This window comes from Bufo bufo, chromosome 5 (assembly GCF_905171765.1).
Source record: "Bufo bufo chromosome 5, aBufBuf1.1, whole genome shotgun sequence".
Taxonomy (NCBI): domain Eukaryota; kingdom Metazoa; phylum Chordata; class Amphibia; order Anura; family Bufonidae; genus Bufo; species Bufo bufo.
Window position 1 is genome coordinate 25549850 of NC_053393.1, and position 15830 is coordinate 25565679.

The 15830-nt window shown below is 45.9% G+C and overlaps 1 protein-coding gene across 1 annotated transcript in view; it reads left to right on the forward strand.

Annotated features, from left to right (window-relative positions):
- TRAPPC9 (trafficking protein particle complex subunit 9) overlaps window positions 1-15830 on the forward strand; it is a 516382-nt gene that overhangs the window by 59894 nt on the left and 440658 nt on the right. The window contains exons 11-12 of the mRNA XM_040431647.1: window positions 438-583; window positions 14822-14907. Coding sequence (XP_040287581.1) covers window positions 438-583; window positions 14822-14907 — 232 coding nt within the window. The remainder of the gene's footprint in view (window positions 1-437; window positions 584-14821; window positions 14908-15830) is intronic.

Here is a 15830-nt window from a genome sequence, read left to right on the forward strand (position 1 = left end):
AGGAGGGAACGTCGGTGCAGAATTCTGTGCTGATAAATATGATATCTTTATGGCAGTAATGGCTTTGTTTTTCTGATACAAAGCTCCAAACCTCCTGCATAGATGCAGAATTTAACCATAGCATTCTAACTTCTTGCAGCCGCCACTAGAGGGAGCTCCCGGCATACTGTCTGAGTTCAGTGTATGACAGTTTGCAGGGAGCTCCCTCTAGTGGTGGCCATTCTACCCAGGTTTTGTGTCCATGCAATTGAATCCCCGTAAATCTACTATTCGCTAAATGACACCGGGAAAAGGGTTGAAGCACGGAATCATTTTTCCCGTACCAAATATAAGCACTTGAGTCATATTTTTTGACGGTCTGGATTAGCAGATCACGGATTACAGGAATTTCATGGTACCCGCATACTTATTTTACAATGACCTCTCTTCTTCTCCAGGTCAGTGAAGCTTCTGAACCTTCCCATTATCCTACGGCCACAGAAGGTGAAGAATTTACTAGGCCAGAAGCTCTCCATAAAAAGCCCCTTCATCTACTCCCCGATCATTGCCCACAACCGCAGCGAGGAGAAGAACAAGAAAATCGGTAAGTGTCCCCGGGACTCTATAGGCACAGGTTACAGATGGGACAATTGGTCCACCTGGACTTCACTGTTAACCAACCTCCTTATGCATTATATGGCGGTATTATATGGAGACCAAGTTAAATTTTTATTTGGGATTTGAATGTCAGTGTTGTGTGAGCACTATATGGTAGAATTATTTGGATACCGTATGGAAGTTTTATTGAGGTATTGTATGTATTGGTAGAATTTGGTCTCTGAATGGCAGTATTACATGGGCATAGTATGGAAGTATTATTTGGTGACTGTGAAAAGGTGGGCTACTTGTACCCCAGGATTTCTACGAGTCATGCAACGTCTCGGCTGCAAATTTAGAACCATCATCTAATTTCCCACAATGCATTTGTATGTGGTAACTGGAAATCAGCAGAACTGTGAATGCAGCTCTGGATATGAAGGGAGAAGAAATTCTTTTGCAGGTTCAATTCTCTGCAAGATAAGTAGTGCATGCAGGTGAAGTTTCCCTTTAACCCCTAAGCTATGGGGTTAGATTAGTATTAGTAGTATATTTTATTTTAAGTATTAAAACACAAGAAAAACAATATAAATGTGGTATCGATGTAATCGTAGAACAAAATAAAAATAAAACTGTGGAAGAATTCCACCCCATTTAGAATATTTTTTTTTACAGTTTCCCACTACATTGTGTCTTATATAACATGCTGCCGTTAGAAAGTACAACTTGTCCTAACAAAAACAAGCCCTTATGCGGTTATGTGAACGGAAAAATAAAAAAGTTATGGCTCCGGGAAGGCAGGGAGTAAAAAAACGGAAAATTGCTGCATCAGGAAGGGGTTAAAAAAACTTCTCTATACAAACGCCTCTATTTATCTGTGAGGGACCTGACAACTTCTCCCTGACACCTGTTCACTACCTCCAAGAACTAGGTTTAAAACTTGAAGAAGCTTCACAATCTTCCCCTCTAATTAAACGCTCTGCCGCCTTGTATTTCATCTTAACGACCCAGTGACGGCTGCGGGCGAGCAGAGTCGTGGTTGTGGCAGTGCCGGTGAGAGGGATCAATATGGCGGCCGGGGAGAATGCAGATTGATTAGGTCCGGGTCTGTCGGAGCTCTCCTTCCTGTTGATAAATATTACAGGGGGCGCTGAAATCACCGCATGATGAGGATGTAGTGCTTGTTACCATCGGACATGATTCCTGTCAGATAGCATTATTTCCGTGAGGAAAAAAACGACTTCTGCAGACGCAAAATAGTTTTCTTGAGCCCGAGTCTGGCGTCTACAGTCTTGTTAATAAAGCGGCGGGTGACGCACTGGTCCATGACGCGTTTTCTATACTGGATATTTATCTATGTCCAGTGTCAGGAGGTGGACACTCTCTGACGACATGTATGCTACTGTGATGAGGAAAGGGTTAATCTTTCTAATATACCTTCTATTACAGTTCCTTACCATGTGGCAGATCTCTGCTCTGCTTGCTGTCAGTGAAGGGAAACATACAAGCCTAATATTAAACAGCTTGTTACATTTGCATCCAGTCTAGACAATCCTCTGTGGACTCCAGACTGATACATGTCACCTGCACTGATACATTGTAGCAAACGATCAGGGCAGGAGAGAGATTTGTTTATCTATGAGGATTACCTTGACTGGATACCATTATAGCGTACCCTCAGCTGGGCGATTCATTGAATTAATTAAGAATTAAGAAAATCTGAACTTTTTTGTCTGGAGTGGTGTATCATCGCAGCCTGTGCTGCTCATGGCAGAGATTAATCAGACCCCGCTCAGACTGAGCTGATACACTGTGCCAGATCACTGCTGACTGTAGCCGAGCTTCCGCTGTAATGAGCATTAGGGGTGCTAAGTGTCAGATGCCCACCAATCAGTTATTGGTAACCTATTCTGAAGCTAGGTCATCAATATTGGGACCACGGAGATCCCCTTTATGTTCATTAAGTCTTTCCTGTTGCTTGAGTTTTCTGCTTAAGATTCTCCACCATATTTGTCTCTAAACCCATTCTATTTTGAGGTCTCCAGTGGTGTAGGGCAAGGAAGCAGATTTGGGGCCTTGAGTGAGCTGAAAGGAACCTAAGACAGTGCAGAGGTGGTAATGCAAAGATGAACCTCAGAGCACAGGTGCAACTTGAGATGAGAGGTGGAGCCAGGAGTGAGCTGGGGTGGGCCTAACAGTAGTAGATGTGTGATTGGAGATGAGGTGGAGCCAGGAGTGAGCTGGGGTGGGCCTAAGAGTAGTAGAAGTGTGATTGGAGATGAGGTGGAGCTAGGCGTGAGCTGGGGTGGGCCTAAGAGAAGCAGAAGTGTGATTGGAGATGAGGTGGAGCTAGGAGTGAGCTAGGGTGGGCCTAAGAGCAGCAGGAGTGTGATTGGAGATGAGAGGTGGAGCTAGGAGTGAGCTGGGGTGGGCCTAAGAGAAGCAGAAGTGTGATTGGAGATGAGAGGTGAAGCTAGGAGTGAGCTGGGGTGGGCCTAAGAGTAGCAGAAGTGTGATTGGAGATGAGAGGTGGAGCTAGGAGTGAGCTGGGTGGGCATAAGAGAAGCAGAAGTGTGATTGGAGATGAGAGGTGGAGCTAGGAGTGAGCTGGGTGGGCCTAAGAGAAGCAGAAGTGTGATTGGAGATGAGAGGTGGAGCTAGGAGTGAGCTAGGGTGGGCCTAAGAGAAGCAGAAGTGTGATTGGAGATGAGAGGTGGAGCTAGGAGTGAGCTGGGGTGGGCCTAAAAGTAGCAGAAGTGTGATTGGAGATGAGAGGTGGAGCTAGGAGTGAGCTGGGGTGGGCCTAAGAGAAGGAGTGTGATTGGAGATGAGAGGTGAAGCTAGGAGTGAGCTGGTAATCCAAGAAAAAGCTATAGTCGAGGCTCACCTGGTCCCAGTTTGAAGTGGAGGCACGGATATTCGCCAGGAACTCAGCGATAGTAGAAATATAAGTGAAAAAGGAGATCCAGCTTCCAATCAACCATATAAATGCTTTAATGAAAAACGTGCTAAAATCCAGACATTCTACGCGTTTCAGATCAACAAATTCAGATCCTTACTCATGACAACATGATGGTGTAGGACACTGGCCTTAAATAGGGGGCAGGTCAAACATATCAGGTGGACACAATCAACACATGGCTCCACCTCTGAGACATAAAAACATATGCTAAAAATAGAAAGAAAAAGAAGAAAATCTTCAAGGGAAACAAAAAAGTACCACGGTCAGTAATGCAGTATGAGATCGTGCCTACGATTCAGACCCGTTGGTACACAGGTACCCATGGTAAAGATCCAATAAGATTCTCTATTTAAAAGAACTCTCCTATGGTCTCCTCCACGTTTGGGAAATTTAACCCGTTCCACCCCCTGCACCACAAGACTACTGGTATCACCTGCATGACAAGCCGCATAGTGTGAACTGACTGTCGGAAATATGTCGGCGGATTCTGGTTTCGAGGCTGTTGGAGGTACAGCCTATGTACTGTAGGCGGCATGTCATGCATTATGATACAGTAAACCACAAAACTGGTGTTACAATTAATGTATTGTTTCAAAGTGAAAGTTTTTTGGTTGGATACAGAGACCACAGTTTGGCCAGTAGAAAGGTGCTTGCAGCAAGTGCAGATACGATGTCCGCACTTATAGTTGCCTTTAAAGCGTAGCCAACTCTGCTGTGTCTGGGGATCATCCATAAACAGGCTAGGACTGATACGTTGACCCAAGGTTGCATTTGATGTTTGAGCTGAGAACATCCGACCACTGCTCATCCACGCGCAGCAGGGACAGATTTTTTCTGATTATATGACAGATCTTGCTAAATTCTGCACTGTAGCTCGTGGAGAAAACTGGGGCTCTGTTCTTGGGGACTTCACTAATAAAATTAGATCTACTGCTAGCCCTGTTTTTAGGGAAGACTAGATCTATCCGTGATTGTGATTTGACTTGTTCCGCGGCCTGTGTCAAGCTACTGTTGCTGGATCCACGGGCACCAAGCTAAGTTGAGCTCTTACTTGAAGCCCGTGTCACTTGAGCAATTCCGTCTGAGGCGTATGAATTCGCCTCTAGGGATATTGCATACAACATGAGCAGGATGACACGAGGACGCGAAAAGAGTACCGTTACCCGCCGTCTCCTTGCGGTAGGTGCGGGTGACTACATTAGACTCTGCAGCATTGCCCACCAAAGTCAAATCCAAAAACGCGATAGATGTGCAGTTGAAATTAAGAGTAGATTTCAGGTTCAGAGTGTTGTTATTTAGGAACTCCTCAAAAAGTGGTATGGCGGCATGGTCACCTGACCAGATGAACAGCAAGTCATCGATATAACGGCCATACCACCGTAATGAGGGGGCCCAAATATCGTGATCTGAAAAGAGATAACAGGATTCCCACCACGCCATGGAGGGCGAGAATTTTGCCCCCATGGAAACACTGGTGCGTTGGAGGAAGAAACGATGGTTAAACATGAATACATTGTGTTTAAGTAGAAAAGGCACAACATCACATATGTAGTCCTGGAATTCCAAGCTGAAATCAGCATAGGTATTCAGGAACCATCGTAGAGAAGCAATGGCTGAATGGTGAGGAATGACAGTGTATAGGGATGTGACATCCGCAGTTATCCAGGCGTACTCCGGCTTCCAAGGAAATTCATTAAAGGACTGGAGTACAGTTCTAGTGTCTAAGAGGAAGCCTGGAATGGTCTGGACAAGTGGCTGCAACAAACTGTCAACCCACGCAGACATCCGCTCCGTAAATGAGCCTATCCCGGCCACAATAGGCCGCATAGATGGGGGGGAAAACCCGGCTTGCGGATCTTGGGTAAAGAGTGGAAAATGGGAGTAATAGGATGTAAAACATATATAAAATCAGCTTGTTTTTGATCCATAAAACCACTCTTAACCCCCAAGGACAACAAGGAAAGCAGATCACTTTGAATCTGGGGAGTGGGGTCAAGTGAGATCTCCAGATGCGTGTCCGAGTCTCCTAACATGAGAAGGTTTTGGGACATATATATGGAGCGGTCCATGACCACAACCGACCCCCCCTTTATCCGCCTGTTTGAATATAACATCTTTCATATTTTCAAGCTCTTTTAGAGCCGTTTTTTCAGCAGTGGACAAGTTACAATTGGTATTAAATTTAGACACGGACTGGCAAGAATCCCTCAATGCAACCACATCTCGCTCCACTGATTCCTGAAAATGATCAAGAGCCAGAGAGCGAGACTGTATAGGATAAAAATCACGGTTGTGAGTTGCAAAATTATGAGAGAAATCAGAGACAGACAGAGAACTAGAAACGTCCCGACATTGCTGAAGGTGAGAGATGTGAACAAGTTCCTGGAAGGATGTGCTTGTCTGGCTTGGAGAGGTCATGACAGGAGAAGTACGAGCAGGAACCAAACTAGCAGGAGGGAATTCTCCTGTATCACTGTGAGCAAAATGTTTTTTCAAAGTAAGGTCCCGAGCTAGTTTGTTCACATCCAGTAAGGTCTTGTAGATGTCAAAATGGCACGTTGGTGAGAAAGATAGTCCTTTAGATAGAACTTGAATCTGTGGTTGGGAGAGCATCATAGAGGAAATGTTGATCACTTGAGAATAAACTAAGTTTTTCTCTGACACGAAGGATAACGCCCGCCTTTCCGTGTGTCTACTTGTTCGGCGTTTTTTGCTGGTTTCCCAGAGCAGGTGGTATCCTCTGCGGTAACGTGAGGTGTAAATAATGCGCTAGGACGTGCGGTTTCTGGCGCTGAGTCAGAAGAGTCGATGTCTGTGGAACTGAAGCTGACTTTAGGAGATCTTGATTTCTTTCCTCTGTATATTTTCCTCATAATAGAGCGAGGAGTGTTGGTTCTAGCATCAGACCAATTGTACACATTATTGGTTTTGTAGTCTTGCATATCTCTGCCGAATTTGTCCTGCTTAATAGCAATCAGACTATCCTCCATTTTGTTTAGATTCAGTTGGAGTTTCTCATCCAAATCAATGAATATGGACGAGTCCGCCAGAGGTGCAATGGAATTTTGGGTGACTCTTATTTCTTCCCGGAGGTTAACCAGGGTCTCTTCCTCATAGGAAATAATCAGTCCCATTTATTTGATGGAGCAGTCCGACAAAATAGTTTGCCATTTGGTGGTGAAATCCTCAGAATATGTGGTTTGTAGGTTTCTTGTGCAGCCTCAGGCCACGAGGAATCATTCCTCTATCCACATACTTCTGTAATGAGGTTAAGTCCCACCAGGTGCGCATTTCACGTGTGAGCAACTTTTCAAGAGAACTCATGTGAATTTTAAGATCCAAGACATTGCGTGAATCCTCATCTTCTATATTGAATATAGCATTAATTTTTTGGAGTCTTTCATCACAATTATCGATGACTCTAAGTGAGGTATGAGACATGGTGGTGTCCATAAAAAATATTTAGCATTGGGTATAAACAGCAGGCACCAGGAGCACTCAAACAGTTCCTGAGTGAAGGTATTCCAAGAAAAAGCAGTAGTCGAGGCTCACCTGGTCCCAGTTTGAAGTGGAGTAGGAGTAGGAGTGAGCTGGGGTTGGGCCTAAGAGAAGCAGAAGTGTGATTGGAGATGAAGTGAAGCTAGGAGTGAGCTGGGCCGGGCCTAAGAGAAGCAGAAGTGTGATTGGAGATGAAGTGAAGCTAGGAGTGAGCTGGGCTGGGCCGGGCCTAAGAGAAGCAGAAGTGTGATTGGAGATGAAGTGAAGCTAGGAGTGAGCTGGGCTGGGCCGGGCCTAAGAGAAGCAGGAGTGTGATTGGAGATGAGAGGTGAAGCTAGGAGTGAGCTGGACTGGGCCTAAGAGAAGCAGAAGTGTGATTGGAGATGAGAGGTGAAGCTAGGAGTGAGCTGGGCTGGGCCTAAGAGAAGCAGGAGTGTGATTGGAGATGAGAGGTGGAGCTAGGAGTGAGCTGGGGTGGGCCTAAGAGAAGCAGAAGTGTGATTGGAGATGAGAGGTGGAGCTAGGAGTGAGCTGGGGTGGGCCTAAGAGAAGCAGAAGTGTGATTGGAGATGAGAGGTGGAGCTAGGAGTGAGCTGGGGAGGGCCTAAGAGTAGCAGAAGTGTGATTGGAGATGAGAGGTGGAGCCAGGAGTGAGCTGGGGAGGGCCTAAAAGTAGCAGAAGTGTGATTGGAGGTGAGGTGGAGCCAGGAGTGAGCTGGGGAGGGCCTAAGAGGAAGCAAGAGTGCGACTGAAGATGAGAGGTGGAACTTGGATTAAACTGAGGAGGGGTTTTAGAGGAAGCAGGTGTGCCATTAGAAATGAGAGGTGGAGTTTGGAGTAAGCATGGGCGGGGCTTAGAGGAAGCATAAGTATGACTGGAGTAAAGAAGTGAGGCTACGAGTGAGCTGAGGTGGGACTGGGGAAGAGAGGTAGGGTTGTGAGTGAGCAGAGGTGGGACTGTGAAGAAGAGTGTGTGAGCAGAGGAGGAGTGGGGGAGAACAGAGGCGGTACTGAAAAAGGGGCTGGTAGTTTCTAGCACTGGAGTTTTAAAACACTGATGAAATGACAAAAAGTTAGGGACATTATCTTTTAGTACAGTCCATTTTTAAGCAGTTTTGCATCGATAATTTGTCATTTTTAGGGGTGTTTGTCGCAGTGTCTTGTACTTTCTATGTTAAATCCCCTTTAACATATAATTATCGGAATCTGTTTATTTTTTGATGCGGCTTTGGCTTTTGGTTACTTTTCTCGGTGATCTCTCTGTGAACTTGCAATGAACGCTCTGCCTCCGAACAGACAACAAAAGGCCCAGGAGCTTTGAGGTCTCGAGTGTCAAACCAGGACGTGTAGTGATCGCTGCGCAGCACTTACTGTCCCCAAAACGTCAACCGTTAAACCCTCCATCCGCCTCTTCAAACCGTTATTGACTGTGGAGAGGGCCCTGCTCGGGAGAACATTGATCTGAACTTCTTATCATCGTTTCTGTGATGTGTATCGGCCTCGTTTCGCTCTTGACATTTTGGCTGGACTGAGCCCTTCATATTCAGTAAAGCGGCTGATTCAAAGGATGTTTTTGAAAAAAAAAAAAATTGAATCTGTCTCAAAATGAGCTGAAGCTGTGCAAACATCTTGGATAGCCACGTGGTCGATAGGTTTCACTCATTAGGATGCATTGAGTTCCCCAAAATGTGCAACCAAATATGGCCATGGTGCATCTGCCAGGAGAAGGTGCGGCAGACAGCAACTTCTTCTCTTCTTGGCCCTGTGTCAGAAAAAAAAAAATAAGCAACTTGAATTCTAGAGAAATATACAGAGGTTTGCCTATAGTTTTATATTAAATGCATCTATAGGTTTAAAATTAAATTATTGGGGTCCGAGTTAAATAAATCAAGCTTCCTGCAGTCACCACTAATTTCATAGGTGAAAGGGATTCTCATAATCTTACTTTTGATACATCCCAGATTAGATATATATTATACAAGCCTCATCTCGTGTGGCATGCAGCACATCACAATAGGGATTTATCAGTCTGCAGTAAGATCCTGTGCTCCCCCTAGTGGCAGCTGCAAGCTTCAGAATTTTAGCAGATACCTATTTGCTCTCTGAGACGAAATAAAGGGGTCATACTCTGCCTATAAAGGAGTATACCAGTTAGCCATAACATTTAAACCAGTGGCGATTGAGTAATATTGAATATTTTTTTATATACAGTCCTGATGAAAAGTTTGAGACCACTTGAAAAATGGCAAAAAATTATACTTTACATTGTTGGATCTTAACAAGGTTCCAAGTAGAGCTTCAACAAGCAACAAGAAGAAATAAGAGTGAGACAAAACATTTTTTGAGCATTCAATTAATTGAAAATAACAATTAAACTGAAACAGGCTGTTTTTCAGCTGATCTAAATTTTAGGACCACATGCCTTTAAAAGGCCAAATCTGTGCAAAGATGTGGATTCATTGTCATTTCCTGTCAGGTAGTCACACGTTGTGATGGCAAAGGCCAAAAAACTCTCCCTTTTTGAACGTGGTCGGGTTGTTGAACTGCATAAGCAGGGTCTCTCACAGCGCGCCATCGCTGCTGAGGTGGGACCCAGTAAGACAGTCATTTGGAATTTCTTAAATGATCCTGAGGGTTATGGAACAAAAAAGTCAAGTGGAAGACCCCAAAAAATTTCATCAGCACTGGGGCCAGAGGATCCAATTGGCTGTCAGTCAAGACACTGGACATTCCTCGACCCAAATTAAGGCCCTTACTGGTGCTGACTGCAGCCCCATAACCATCAGACGGCATCTGAGACTGAAGGGCTTCAAAAACAAAAAACGTCTTCAAAGACCTCGTCTCCTTGAACGCCACAGAACTGCTCGTTTGGACTTTGCAAGAGAGCACCAAACATGGGACATTCAAAGGTGGAAGAAAGTTTTATTCTCTGATGAGAATTCTTTTTACCTTGATGGTCCTGATGGTCTCCAAAGTTACTGGCATGACAAGCAGATCCCACCTGAGATGTTTTCTACGCCCCACAGTGGAGGGGGCGCCATAATGGTCTGGGGTGCTTTTTTCTTCAGTGGAACAATGGAGCTTCAGGAAGTGCAGGGGCGTCAAACGGCCGCTGGCTATGTCCAGATGTTGCAGAGAGCATTCCTCATGACTGAGGGCCCTCGTCTGTATGGTAACGACTGGGTTTTTCAACAGGACAACGCTACAGTACACAATGCCCGCAGGACAAAGGACTTCTTCCAGGAGAATAACATCACTCTTTTGGCCCATCCTGTGTGTTCCCCTGATCTAAATCCAATTGAGAACCTTTGGGGATGGATGGCAAGGGAAGTTTACAAAAATGGACAACAGTTCCAGACAGTAGATGGCCTTCGTGCGGCCGTCTTCACCACTTGGAGAAATGTTCCCACTCACCTCATGGAAACGCTTGCATCAAGCATGCCGAAACAATAACGGCGGAGCTACTCATTACTGAGCTCATGTTTGGAAGTTGGATTTCTGTTTTGGGGGGGTTTAGTTTTTTTTTTGGAGGTGTGGTCCTAAACTTTTGATCAGCTGAAAAACAGCCTGTTTCAGTTTATTCGTTGTTTTCATTAAATTGAATGCTCAAAAAATGTTTTGTCTCACTCCCATTTCTTCTTGTTGCTTGTTGAAGCTCCACTTGGAACCTTGTTAAGATCCAGCTATGCTAAATAGGATTTTTTGCCATTTTTCAAGTGGTCTTAAACTTTTGATCAGGACTGTACAATGATAGGTCATCAGTGTCTGATTGCTGGGGGTCCAACACCTGGGACCCAAGCTTTTTATCAACTGTTTGAGAAGGGACCGGTGCTCACAGTGGCGCTATGGCCTTTTCTCAGCTCACCGAGCACAGCGCCGTACAGTGGCTGTGCTTGGTATCGCAGCAGCTTAGCCTCATTCACTTCAGTAGGGCAGAGCTGTGCTTAGACCATGTGATCGATGAACGTGACGTCACATGGTCTAGGCAAAGTTGTGAGAAGGCTGGGGTGTTACTGTGAGCGCCGCTACCTTCTCAAACAGCTTATCGGCTGGGCTCACGGGTGTCGGATCCCCACCAATCCGATTCTGATGACCTATCCAGAGATTAGGTCATTAATTAAAAAGTCTCGGGAAAAACCCTTTAATTTATAACCTGCAGGGTTCCAAGAAAGCTGAGCCTCTGATGCCTCCAGATGTAAGGTAGATATCCGACAAGCAGGGGCTTAACTACCATAGCGGCAGACCATGCGACTATTATGGGGTCCAAGGCAAGAGGGGGTCCAGTTGGGATCATCCCTTCTTCTACCGGGCATGAAAACTTGGTCAGGACTCTACCCTCTAAAGGAACAACATTTAGCAAATGAGGCAGTGGAAGAATGGCCCAAGGGTCATTGAAAGGGGTTTAGGGGGAAACCCTTCTGTCCTGTGTGGGGGGCCCGGTTTGTTCCTTGCTATGGGGCCCTTACTTCTCTATGTACGCCGATACCTACAAGTCAGTATTTTTTAACCTTTTAACCAGGACTTGAGACATAATTTAGGATTGTAGCTAAGCCAGCTCTTCATCTGCAGACAGCTATTTTGGGGTTATTGCCCCTCATCATTGAGAATTGTCGCCGAAATACAGCGATAATCTTAAGCAAATTTTCTTTTTCCCTTTAAGTCAGTGCATAAAAAAGTAATTAAAGGGATTGTCCTGCCATACATATTGATGACCTATCGTCCGGATGGTGGCGGGTGATCAGCTGGTTGAGGAGGAGGAGGAGGCGGCGCTGCATGTTGCTAGCTGAGAACCTCCGCCGGCTTCCAGCCCCTGACTGCCACTTTGCACTTACACTGCGCCCTCCTGCGACTTTTCTTCATAAATTCCACAGTGATATTATTTGTAATGCCTTTCTGTTAACGAGATGTAATCTACAATCCCGGTGACATCGCTTCTTTATTGTTCTATGGTAATTGCTCGCCATCATTTCACCTTTCAACCAGAGAGTAAATTACTCGCAAGCGATATTTTCAGAGTCGTTAATTATTTACGGTCCTGCTCCCTCGGCCGCCCTCAGATACAGAGAAATATGTTGCTACAAATAGGCTTTTTATATTGGTCGTAAAAGGTGCTGTTGCTCAGCAGACCGGCCTCCTTCAGACGGGGACACTGCCGGCTGTAGTGGAGTAATATGCCTCCAGAGCTTCGCTTCTCCGCGGCTGAGAACTGCCATACTTATTTGCGAATGTATTGGCGCCTCACACAGAATGCTCTTCCCCTGCCTCTTGTTTTATTCCTTGTCTGAACAGCATGAGGCATTGATGGCAAAGGGGACCTTGGAGAGCGATGGCCGGGGCCCCCGGGAGCACAATCCAGCCTTGTACTTTGGCAGCGCGGTCGTATATTCCCTCGCCACGTTCTCGTAACGCAGGCCCATGGACCAGTAATTAAACTTGTATCCGCGGCCTTTAGTCGTCAGTCCATTATGCTCCTTTCATTCCTTCTCTGTATTAATAATTACAGACAGGTTCCGTCAGTCCAGCATCTGATAATCCAGAATGTGTGATACCGTCTGCTGAGCTGTGTATCTAATCCTATCCTGTGTGATACCGTCTGCTGAGCTGTGTATCTAATCCTATCCTGTGTGATACTGTCTGCTGAGCTGTGTATCTAATCCTGTCCTGTGTGATATTGTCTGCTGAGCTGTGTATCTAATCCTATCCTGTGTGATACTGTCTGCTGAGCTGTGTATCTGATCCTATCCTGTGTGATACTGTCTGCTGAGCTGTGTATCTAATCCTATCCTGTATGATACTGTCTGCTGAGCTGTGTATCCAATCCTGTGTGATACTGTCTGCTGAGCTGTGTATCTAATCCTATCCTGTGTGATACTGTCTGCTGAGCTGTGTATCCAATCCTGTCCTGTGTGATACTGTCTGCTGAGCTGTGTATCTAATCCTGTCCTGTGTGATACTGTCTGCTGAGCTGTGTATCTAATCCTATCCTGTGTGATACTGTCTGCTGAGCTGTGTATCTAATCCTATCCTGTGTGATACTGCCTGCTGAGCTGTGTATCTAATCCTATCTGTGATACTGTCTGCTGAGCTGTGTATCTAATCCTATCCTGTGTGATACTGTCTGCTGAGCTGTGTATCTAATCCTATCCTGTGTGATACTGTCTGCTGAGCTGTGTATCTAATCCTATCCTGTGTGATACTGTCTGCTGAGCTGTGTATCTAATCCTATCCTGTGTGATACTGTCTGCTGAGCTGTGTATCTAATCCTATCATGTGTGATACTGTCTGCTGAGCTATGTATCTAATCCTTTTATGTGTGATACAGTCTGCTGAGCTGTGTATCTAATCCTGTCCTGTGTGATACTGTCTGCTGAGCTGTGTATCTAATCCTGTCCTGTGTGATACTGTCTGATGAGCTGTGTATCTAATCCTATCCTGTGTGATACTGTCTGATGAGCTGTGTATCTAATCCTATCCTGTGTGATACTGTCTGCTGAGCCGTGTATCTAATCCTATCCTGTGTGATACTGTCTGCTGAGCTGTGTATCTAATCCTGTCCTGTGTGATACTGTCTGCTGAGCTGTGTATCTAATCCTATCCTGTGTGATACTGTCTGCTGAGCTATGTATCTAATCCTATCCTGTGTGATACTGTCTGCTGAGCTGTGTATCTAATCCTATCCTGTGTGATACTGCCTGCTGAGCTGTGTATCTAATCCTATCTGTGATACTGTCTGCTGAGCTGTGTATCTAATCCTATCCTGTGTGATACTGTCTGCTGAGCTGTGTATCTAATCCTATCCTGTGTGATACTGTCTGCTGAGCTGTGTATCTAATCCTATCCTGTGTGATACTGTCTGCTGAGCTGTGTATCTAATCCTATCATGTGTGATACTGTCTGCTGAGCTATGTATCTAATCCTTTTATGTGTGATACAGTCTGCTGAGCTGTGTATCTAATCCTGTCCTGTGTGATACTGTCTGCTGAGCTGTGTATCTAATCCTGTCCTGTGTGATACTGTCTGATGAGCTGTGTATCTAATCCTATCCTGTGTGATACTGTCTGCTGAGCCGTGTATCTAATCCTATCCTGTGTGATACTGTCTGCTGAGCTGTGTATCTAATCCTGTCCTGTGTGATACTGTCTGCTGAGCTGTGTATCTAATCCTATCCTGTGTGATACTGTCTGCTGAGCTATGTATCTAATCCTATCCTGTGTGATACTGTCTGCTGAGCTGTGTATCTAATCCTATCCTGTGTGATACTGTCTGCTGAGCTGTGTATCTAATCCTATCCTGTGTGATACTGTCTGCTGAGCTGTGTATCTAATCCTATCCTGTGTGATACTGTCTGCTGAGCTGTGTATCTAATCCTATCATGTGTGATACTGTCTGCTGAGCTGTGTATCTAATCCTGTCCTGTGTGATACTGTCTGCTGAGCTCTGTATCTAATCCTATCCTGTGTGATACTGTCTGCTAAGCTGTGTATCTAATCCTATCCTGTGTGATACTGTCTGCTGAGCTGTGTATCTAATCCTATCCTGTGTGATACTGTCTGCTGAGCTGTGTATCTAATCCTATCCTGTGTGATACTGTCTGCTGAGCTGTGTATCTAATCCTGTCCTGTGTGATACTGTCTGCTGAGCTCTGTATCTAATCCTATCCTGTGTGATACTGTCTGCTGAGCTGTGTATCTAATCCTATCCTGTGTGATACTGTCTGCTGAGCTGTGTATCTAATCCTGTCCTGTGTGATACTGTCTCACCTTCTTCTTGCCCCCTGTTTTGCAGATTTCCAGTGGGTGCAGGGCGATGTGTGTGAGGTGCAGCTGATGGTCTACAACCCGATGCCCTTTGAACTCCGAGTGGAGACCATGGTGAGTCCTCCCCGAACCCCGGTACTGTGCAGTCCGCCCTAAAATTTAAAGAAGAACTCCACCTTGTGTACATCCAGCCCCTCTGTGTCACTTTCTGATTAATCCGTCCTCTTGACATCTCAGTCCATAAGGGCCGCTCTTCTCCCGGATCGCAGCGGTGCCCACAGGATCGTTGTACCCGTTACAGAGCTGTAAGGGGTTAACTTTGACACCAGCCACAAATCTGCTAAGTCTTACCCTTCCCTTCATGTCGAGCCCCAGATCGCAGCCTCATCGAGGAGGAGAAGCTAGCTAGCGCTGACACGTGTGAACTACACTGCCCAGCATTCCATGTGGTTCTCCTTGTCTGTGACTATGCACAGGGAGAGGGACGATGACAGCCGGGGAGAATTGTATTGTGTGACCCATGACATCCAAGATGGCTGACAGTGGTAGGTGGTCAGACAGCTGCTTATGGGACGGAGAGACTGTGCGGGGGTCTGTGGGGTTCAGGGCACAGGCCAGATTTTAATTTAGACTAGGGACGAGTTTTAACCCCTTAAAGGGGTTCCTCACTCCCCTGTTGCCGGACCTGTGGAGGGAAGCATACTTACCTGCTCCCCACTGCTGGCTTCTGGGTCACCCGCCACCACCGACGCGCTCTGGCCAAACATCCGCTTTGATGGCGGTCATGTGCGCCACTGCGGCGGCGAAGTGTCCCCCCCCATGCAGCACGTGACCCTTCCCCCTCCTTCAAATCAGATGTTGACAAATGGGACCAGAGCCCGTCAGTGGGGCCGAAAGAGCCAAAACCTAGAGGCAGGGGGAGCAGGTAAGTCTGATGACATGTGAGCCTGGACAATCCTTTTTTGGGTCTGACAACTCTTCCTGGCCTGTTCCCTCAGTACCGTCAGGGGGACATTGGCTGTTTTCTGTGAGCGCTG